Below are 9,875 nucleotides of genomic sequence, written 5' to 3'. Positions count from 1 at the left end.
GGATAGAGTGGTCAAGAAGGCATATGGTATGCTTGCCTTCATCGGACAAGGTATTGAATATAAGAGCCGGCAAGTCATGTTAACATTGTACAAGACATTGGTTCGGCCGCATTTAGAATACTGTGTATATTTCTGGTCGCCACATTACCAAAAGATTGTGGATGCTTTGGAGACGGTGCAGAGAAGATTTACGAGGATGTTGCCTGGTACGGAAGGTGCTAGCAATGAAGAAAGGTTGAGTAGGTTAGGATTGTTTGCATTAGAAGAAAGGAGATTGAGGTCTACAAAATCATAAGGGGTATAGACAGGGGAGGGAGAGAGAGAGAGAGAGACAGACAGAGATCTCCCTCCCCCGCGTGAGGGATTCAATAGCGAGAGGTGGAAAATTTAAGGGGGATGAGATTGGAAAGTACTTCACACAGAGGGTGGTAGGTGCCTGAAACGTGTTGCCAGCAGAGGCAGGCATGGTACAGTCATTTAAGGTTCGTCTGGACAGATGCAAGAGTAGGTGGAGAGCAGAGGGATACAAATGCTTAAGAACTGGCGATAGGTTTAGACAGTGGATTTGGATTGGCTCAGCCTTGGAGGGCAGAAGGGCCTGATCCTGAGCTGTAAGTTTTCTTTGTTCTTTGAATCAGAGTCACGGAACCAGATGAAGATCTGGACCCCCCCCCCCCCCCCACCCCGGCAGGGTCTCTCGGTTCCGCGATTGATCAATAAACACTTGCATTCAGTCTGGCTGTTAAGACTTCACTCTTTATTTTTCATATGGTCCGACACAGAGCATCCAGAAATACAGAGGTTATGCACTTCCGTGTTCCTCGGAGGAGCTGCGCACATGGCTTAAAATAAAGACATGTTTATATTTTTCTTAAAAGGGTACAGGCCATGATCGCAAAGTACATTCAAACAATTACCAATCAATACACAATCCTGCTTTATTTGACAGTTACTATGTCCAATGATACTTTATTTTCCAACACGTAGGCCACTCTTACCTCACTATACGAGCCATTGCACCTGCACTTGACGGTCAGTTAGGATAGCTAGAAATGTCTTATCCAGTCTAGTTATCTCTATGCTGTAAAGGGCGTGTTATCTGCTAATCTCTATTGAAGCAGACTGTGGTTAGTCACTTATGCAGCTATAGCAGAATTAGCAGTTAGTAACTGAAACGCCATTTTATGCAGTTGACTGCATCTGTGGGATATGCATCCCAATCCAGCTCCTTGAAGACCGCATTAGGGAACTGGAGCTGGATGAACTTCGGATCATTCAAGAGGTGGAGAGGGTTATTGAGAGGAGTTACAGGGAGGGAGTCACAACTCAGGTAAAAAAAGGTAGATGGCTTACCGTCAGGGAACAGAAAGGGAATCAGCAAGCAGTGCAAGGATCTCCTGTGGCCATTCCCCTCAACAATAAGTATAGCTTTTTGGATACTGGTTTTTGGGGGGAGGGGGAGAGGAGCGACTTACCGGAGTACGCAATGGGGCCCGGTCTCTGGCATAGAGTCTGTCCCTGTTGCTCAGAAAGGAAGGGGGAGGTTGTACATGGAGTCAGAGGAGATAGGGGAAGTGTTAAATGAACATTTTTAGTCAATATTCACACCAGAAAAAGACAATGTTGTCAAGGAGAATACTGAGAAGAAGGCCACTAAACGGGATTGAGGTTCATGAGGAGGTGTTAGAAATTCTGTAGTGTGAAAATAGATAAATCCCCAGGGCTGGATGGGATTTATTCTAGGATTCTCTGGGAAGCCAGGGAAGAGATTGCAGAGCCCTTGGCTTTAATCTTTGTCATTGGCTACAGGAATAGTACCAAAAGAGTGGAGGATAGCAAATGTTGTCCCCTTGTTCAAGAGGAGGAGAAGAGAGAACTCTGGTAACTATAGACCAGACAGCCTTACTTCGATTGTGGATAAAGTGCTGGTAAAGGTTAGAAGAGAGAGGATTTATAATCATCTAGAAAGAAAGAAATTGATTAGGGATAGTCAACAAGGTTTTGTGAAGGGTAGGTCATGCCTCACAAACCTTAGAGTTCTTTGAGAAGGTGACTAAACAGGTGGATGTAGGTGAAGCCGTTGATTTGGCATATATGGAATTCAGTAGGGCATTTGATACGGTTCCCCAAGATAAGCTACTACACAAAATATGGAGATATAGGATTGCGGGTGATTTGGCAGTTTGGGTCAGAAATTGGCTAACAAAGACAACAGAGGATGATGGTTGATGGAAACGTTCATCAGGAGTTCGTTTACTCGTGGTGTACCGCAAGGATCTGGTTTGGGGCCACTGCTGTTTGTCATTTTTATAAACGACCTGGATGAGGGTGCAGAAGGATGTGTTAGCAAATTTGTGGATGACACTAAGGTCAAAGGATGTTGCAGGTTACAGAGGTGAGATACACAAGTTGCAGAGCTAGGCTGAGAGATGACAAATGGAGTTTAATGCAGAAAAGTGAGAGGTGATTCACTTTGGAAGGAGTAACAGGAATCCAGATTACTGGAAGAATAGTAAGATTCTTGGTAGTGTAAATGAGCAGAAATCTCGGTGTCCATGTACACAGATCTCTGAAAGATGCCATCCAGGTTGATAGGGCTGTTCAGAAGGCAGATGGTGTGTTAGCTTTTATTAATAGAGGGATTGAGTTTCAGAACCTTGATGTTGCAGTTGTACATAACTCTGTTGTGGCCACACTTGGAGTATTGCATGCAATTCTGGTCACTGCATTATAGGAAGGATGTGGAAGCTTTGGAAAGGGTTCAGAGGAGATTTACTTGGATGTTGTATGGTATGGAAGGAAGGTCTTACAAGGAAAGGTTGAGGTGCTTAATTGAGACACAAGATAATCAAAGGATTGGATCGGGTGGATAGTGAGAGTCTTCTTCCGAGGACAGTGGAACATAAGGGTGCACAGCTTCATATTGAGGAGTGATAGATCTCAGACAGATGTCAGAGGTAGTTTCTTAATCAGAGTAGTAGGGGGCACGGCATGCACTGCCTGCAACAGTTGTATACTCGCCAATTTTACGGACATTTAACTGGTATTGGCATATGGACAGTGTAAGTTAGATGGGCTTCAGATTGGTTTCACAGAGTGGTGCAACATCGAGGGCCAAAGAGCCTGTACTGCGCTGTAATGTTCTACCTTTTACATGAAATGTCTAATACCTGTACGAGGAGCATGCATTTAAAGTGGGAGAGGGAGGATTCAAAGGAGATGTGAGAGGCAAATTTGTTTTTTTTATACAGTGGTGGAGTCTGGAACACACTGGAAGTGGTGGTGGTGGAGACAGATACAATAGGGGTGTTTAAGGAATGTTTAGATAACACATGAATGTGCAAGGAATGGAGGGATATGAGCCAAGGGCAGGCAGAAGGGATTAGTTTAATTTGGCATCATGTTCGGTACAACATAGTGGGACGAAGGGCCCAATCCTGTGCTGTACTGTTCTATGTTCTCGTCACTCTATTGGATCCTAACCAGACTTTTGAAAAACAAATCCCAGAGTTTTTTTAAAGCCTAAGATAAATGACTTAATTATTTACTAAAATTAAACAATCTGATTAACATCTGTGCTTGAAATCCAAAGCTTTTGTTTTCCGTCCCCATTCACATAAAAGACAAACACAGTCAAGGGAAAAATAAAGTTACAAAATCGGCTAAATGGCTTTCATGTTGTGTTGTTTCACAGGTATAACTGTGGATTCCTTGTTACTTTTTCTGAAATTTGATCTGGATCACCATCATTTACCTCGCCAAAGACAGCAATACATCTAACTCAGTTTTGTACTATTTGGGCTTTACGATGGGTAACATGAGTCCACATGGACAGCAGCTCAAGAAGGCACCTTACCATGACCTTCTCAAGGTCAATAAATACTGGTCAGTCAGCAACACCCACATTCCACGAGCAAATAATCCATAAACTGAACTTGGTAATATCTGGGAACGTTTGTGAATATCTTCTGCACCTCTCTAATGCCAACACATCTTTCCTAAAGTGTGGTGCCCAGAACTGGTTGCAGTACTCCAGTTGAGACTACATCAGTGTTTTATACCAGATAATGTAAGAGGTTAATTTTAGAAGGTAAACTTCCTTGTTTTATATGCTGTGCACCTATTAATGAATCCTAGGATATAGCATATTTTATTAACTGCACTTTGAACCTGCCTCAACACTTTCAATGATCTATTTTGACATGATTATCGGGTTTTTAGATTAGATTCCCTACAGTGTGGAAACAGGCCCAACAAGTCCACACCGACCCTCCAAAGAGTAACCCACCCCCCCTCTGACTAATGCATCTAACACTTTGGACAATTTAGCATGGCCAATTCACCTGACCTGCACGTCTTTGGATTGTGGGAGGAAACCGGAGCACCCGGAGAAAACCCACGCAGAAACAGGGAGAAAGTGAAAACTCCATGCAGACTGTTGCCCGAGGCTGGAATCAGACTTGGGACCCTGGTGCTGTGAGGCAGCAGTGCTAACCACTGAGCCACCGTGCCACCCATATTTAAAGTTAATGTTTTCAAAAGGGCACAAAGAATCTTACAAAATGATTCCCAGATTCAGATAACCATCCTTGTGGATTCAGCAATATCACTTGAATTGGCACACCACACAATTCAAACTCTACTGTGAGTAATTGAGGATTAGGACAAAGAAGTTGTTCACCCTCTTAACTTGGTTCTAACAACATATAAAACACAAGTAAGGTGTATCGAGTCTGTGTGGAATATTACAAGAGAATTTGTACTATTTTAACCTTTTCAGTCTGCTCTTAATTTTATGAAGATATGTAAACAGAAATTAAGGTTACCTGTAAGCTCAAATAGTTATGCGGGGATACAATAAGATTGCAATACAGTGTTCAGCAAAAGCAAAGGAAAAGAGGGGGTGAGTGTGACAGTCTGATTAAAGAACACATTGGAATCAAAAATTTTGTTTGGAATTGAGAAGCAAAAAGGGGGCAATTGACACTACTAACAAATGTCTTAATCTCAAAACAGAAAGAGAATAATCTGTATTGAAGTCACAAATCAGCAAGGATTAGAGAACTTTAAAACTTTTTATTTCAAAAAGGGCACCTCTACCCCAAAATGTCAATGTCCTTTATGCACCACTCCCACCACCCATACTAACACACACACTTTTGATGCCTTCCCACCTGAAAAATGCGAGACATACCTCACCCCAATCACTACTGTTGTTTTCACTGAGATGTTTGCAGCCTCAGCAGTGGTCTGTTGAGACTACTAGAATTGTTGAATTAACCAAGATTGGCCAACAGTCCTTGCAGTCAGGATTTACTGTTCACAAAGGGTCCAATGCTCAACAGTTTAATTTCCCTCCCCCCCCCTCAATATGTCACTGCTGTAGAGTAGGCTTTTTAAATATCAATTCGTTTGGAACACACTTTTCTTCCAAGGCTGGTTTGATGAACAGGACAACCCAAATAAAGTTTAGCCCAGTTGGTTTCAGTTAGTAATAGAGAAGGGCATCTAAAGTATAACTTTTAAATTTGAGAAGTACTATTCTCTATCAGATGAGAGGGGATAATAGCCAGGGTAAAATGGAACCAAAGAAAAATCCATAATAACAGTGATCTTTAAAGAAGTCACAGTTCAGATACAGAGGGCTGCATTGCAACAACAGAAATCAGAAAAAACAGAGCTTATAATTCAAAGTAGTGGAGCTATTCCAAACAGCATTTCATCTTATCCTTTTGCAATGAGCAAGAACCTGGATGGCTAAAATCAAACAATTTTTCTGCTAGCAACTTCAACCTGCTCCTATATTCTAAATGCTTATGGTTGGAGTTAGGAACTCCATCAAATCCATACATCGCTCCCCACCAAGCCGCAGCTATAGTGCCAGTAGAATCACTATCACCCCCATGGAAAACCGCTCGATTACAAAGCTCTCTCCAGGAATTGCCTGAGCCCAAGATGGCATCATAAGCAATCATGGGAGCATCATGCCCGCTTGCCCCACCCCAGCCCGAATAGCTAATAGAGGTATAGAATTTGTCACGTTCCATCACATCGTACGGAACTGGGAAAATTGGCTTGGATACCCCATCCAGAATGCCTCTATCCTGAAGGTACTTCTTCCACTGGTTTTCAAAGTAGGACCTGAAAGGAAAAAAAATGTGATGAGGTATTCAATATTCTAAAGATTTTATTCTCCATAATGATGTATATCAAGAAAGACCACAATTTTCACAAGTTCTGGACAGCGCAAAGCATCAAAAATATCTTATTGATTGTAAGAAGTGCATGGGGAAACAGTGATTAGATTAGATTAGATTACTTACAGTGTGGAAACAGGCCCTTCGGCCCAACAAGTCCACACCGCCCCGCCGAAGCGCAACCCACCCATACATTTACCCCTTACATAACACTACGGGCAATTTAGCATGGCCAATTCACCTGACCTGCACATCTTTGGACTGTGGGAGGAAACCGGAGCACCCGGAGAAACCCACGCAGACACGGGGAGAACGTGCAAACTCCACACAGTCAGTCGCCTGAGACGGGAATTGAACCCGGGTCTCTGGCGCTGTGCGGCAGCAGTGCTAACCACTGTGCCGCCCAATCACTGGACCAGTAATCTAGGGACAGGTTTTAATTTTACCATGGCAGCTGGTAGAATTTAACTTCAAAAATAAATTTGGAATGGAAAGCTAGTCCTGATAATGGTGACTATGACAATAATCATCAATTATTATTCACCTACATCCTTTAGGTCAAAAATTTAGGTTACAGTCAAACGGGTTTATTTGAACAAGCTTTCGAAGGTGAAGTGAAGAGAGCATCTAGGCATAGACTTTATAATCAGAGGCATCAAAAGATCTCACAAATAGTGTGAGTGGAGTGTTGACAGGTAGGATAATAGATCTCTGCAGGTAGGATAATAGATCAAGAGTGTTGGTGTGAGTAAAGTGTCAACAACTGAATAACAAGTGAAGGGATGACCTATCATAAATATATTTCAGGAAGGAAATCTGCTGTCCTTACCTGGTTTGGCCTACATGTGACTGCAGACATGTTTGATTCTTAATTGCCTACTTGCTTCAGATCAATTAGGGGTGCCCATTTCCAATGAAAAAAAAGATAAAAGTTCTTTGTCACAAAGGAGACGTGACAGCCAATTTGTGGCTAGTTGAATGAAGGATAATGGCCTGAAGCCTGAACTGAATTGCAGTATTGGATCACTTATGACCATTCAAGAAAAGGTAACTAGAACCTCATTTCAGTGTCTCATGCAAAAAAGTCAACCCTTAGCAGCATATCAACCACCACTCAAACCTCCCCAAACCCCACCACAGAAGAATACAACAGGATATGGAATGCACTGCCTAAAATTATGGTGGAGACAGGCAGAATTGAACCATTCCAAAGGGCATTGATGAGTATTCAGATATAAATAGTATGCAAGGGGATCTTGGCACTGGGTAAAGATGCTCATTTGAAGGGCCAGAGTAGGCACAATGGACCAAATGGCCTCCTGCCATGCAGTAGTAACTCTGTGATTCTAACACTGAATTGATATGCCAGTTTTGATTTGTGTGGCGGAGGTGGGTACTGCAGACGCTGGAGATTAGAGTCAAGATTACAGTAGTGCTGGAAAAGCACAGCAAGTCATGCAGCAGGAGGAGCAGGAAATCGACGTTTTGGGCAAAAACCCTTCATCAGGAATCAATTTGATTGGTGTGTTCATGTCTGCCTGACAGGACCTTCGCTAAAATGTGTATCCAAAGAACACTGCCTGTGAAAATACAGCATCTCTACAATTCAGCTTAGATTGCTAGCTGGCATCCATTACCGCAATGATCTAGATGTTACAGTACAGACCTCTGAGGAGTTGTTCTTCACACGAAGGAAATGCACATTTTTGCATTTCAATTTCATCTGTCTGGCAAACCCAGTAATTCCAGAGAGATGAAGAAAGCATTATGAAGCAGATTATTAAGAAGCATGTTAACACCATGAAACCATGCAAATATCAGCCTCAAGCCTCTCACGGAGCACTTACAAAATGAAGAATGAATACTACACATACCATTCAGCCAGATTTTCAGAAACATAGTGCCCAGCATTTTCTACGTAACTCTTTGTTTTCTCCAACACTTCCATCAGGCCTGCTCCCCAACTTTCTATGGGTTTATCATTCACTGCATAAGCTGTGAACAAAGCTGCAACTACTGAGCCCAGATAGCCAGTTGGATGATGGTGAGTCATTCGGCCACTCTCGACAGCTACTTCAATCAGCATCTGTAACTCATTGGGATGAGGAAATCGCAGTCCAATACACATAGCCCTCATTGCTGCACCACATCCACCTCCTTTAGGATTGAATGGGATTTTCCAGCCATCTGAACGACCTGGCCTCAGTAACCTGACTGCATTCATGCAAGTCAAACCTGGCAAAACATAATAGACATAGTGCAGAACATTAACTCCTTTTATGAATAGAAGAGTTAATTCTTATTACTAATGAGAGAAACCCCAATATATAGATAAAAAAGTAAACTGTCATTTTCCAGTTATTTACCTTAACCAAACTGAGCAACTTGTTAAAAGTGACCCAATCTAAACCAAATTCAAACATGATTTCAGAACATGAAGATAATATCAATGAGATATACATTTTTTTTTTAAAAGGAATTTCCATTTTTAATGGGAGTCAGTTGGCTGAACAGCTGATTTGTGATGTTGACCCCAGTCTCGTCGGCTCAATTCCCACACTGGCTGAGGTCACAATGAAGGTCCTATCTTCTCACCTGAGGCGTGGTGATCCTCAGGTCACCACCAGTCATCCATCTTTCTCTTTCTGTCTCTGAAAAAGCAGCCCAGTGATCCTTTAGAACTCTAGGAACTTTATATTTTTGAACAAGATGGAGGATGGGAAAAAATGTCTGGCTGTAACAGCTGCTCCTTTCTTTGGTGTATTTTAGGTGCTGGAGGTGATTTCCTCTAATTCCAAGAGCAGCAATTACTGTTTTATATGCTGTTGCATTGTTTTGGAAGTTTGGGGAAAAAAAGTTAAAACAACAGCAGTTTTAAAAGGGAGAAGAACAGACAAAGGAAGCACATGGTGAAGTCAGTGTAGGGGAGGGGGAAGAGAGAGAGAGAGAAATAAACTGACAGAGCAGTGAACCTGCACAGTTCCTGCCTTTGCTGTTTGAATTCATGTATTGCTGGACATTGGAATGCATCTGGAAAAATTAGCAAACAGTGAATTTCACAACTAATCATGGAGGAACTTGTTCGGGCGAAGTTCACAACACAAAATCAGATAAGTTAATCATTGTTTTAAGTCTGTCCAAGAGAAAGGCTGCAGCAGTGAGTAGAGTGGGTTCTTTCTTGATTATATGTTTTTGGAGATAAGTCTCTTGATTAAACTGAAAATATAAGCCATAACTATTCATTTAACCTGGGACAGTGTTTTGTAGAGGAATAAGACGGTGTTATTTTCTGGGTCTGTAGATTGTGAAGGAGCAAAAATGGCCTTTACAATGATATGTACTTGTCAGATGTGGGAGTTTAAAGAGAATTTAAGGGTTACTGCAGATTATATCTGTAATAAATGCTGTTGGATGCAAATCTTATCAGATCGAATGGATCAGTTGGAGACACAGTTAGAAGCGATGAGGAATTTGCAACAGCAACAGTATGTGATGGATGGCAGTTCTAGGAAAGGTGGGGGGGGGGTGTGGTGGAGGGGAATCTCAGATACAGACACATAGATGGGTTAACTCCAGGAAGGGTAAGAGAGGTACACACCTAGGGCAGGAGTCTTTTGGGGATATACCCATTTCAAACACATATGCAGTTTTGGAAAATGTGGGGGTGATGGATTCTCT

The 9,875-nt window shown here is 42.2% G+C and overlaps 1 protein-coding gene across 1 annotated transcript in view; it reads right to left on the bottom strand.

The window, feature by feature from the left end:
- Window positions 1-736: 736 nt before the first annotated feature.
- Window positions 737-9,875, bottom strand: part of adprh (ADP-ribosylarginine hydrolase) — a 30,444-nt gene continuing 21,305 nt past the window's right edge. The window contains exons 2-3 of the mRNA XM_043714270.2: window positions 8,072-8,432; window positions 737-6,141 (exon numbers count right to left, since the gene is read on the bottom strand). Of these exons, the coding sequence (XP_043570205.2) occupies window positions 5,703-6,141; window positions 8,072-8,432 (800 nt within the window). The 3' untranslated portion in view covers window positions 737-5,702. The remainder of the gene's footprint in view (window positions 6,142-8,071; window positions 8,433-9,875) is intronic.

This window comes from Chiloscyllium plagiosum, unplaced genomic scaffold, assembly GCF_037043375.1.
Source record: "Chiloscyllium plagiosum isolate Xiang-an unplaced genomic scaffold, Cpla_swu_hap1 HiC_scaffold_25, whole genome shotgun sequence".
NCBI classification, from domain to species: Eukaryota; Metazoa; Chordata; class Chondrichthyes; order Orectolobiformes; family Hemiscylliidae; genus Chiloscyllium; species Chiloscyllium plagiosum.
Note: the sequence above shows the minus strand (reverse complement) of the source record. Positions and strands in the feature narration are given on the sequence as shown.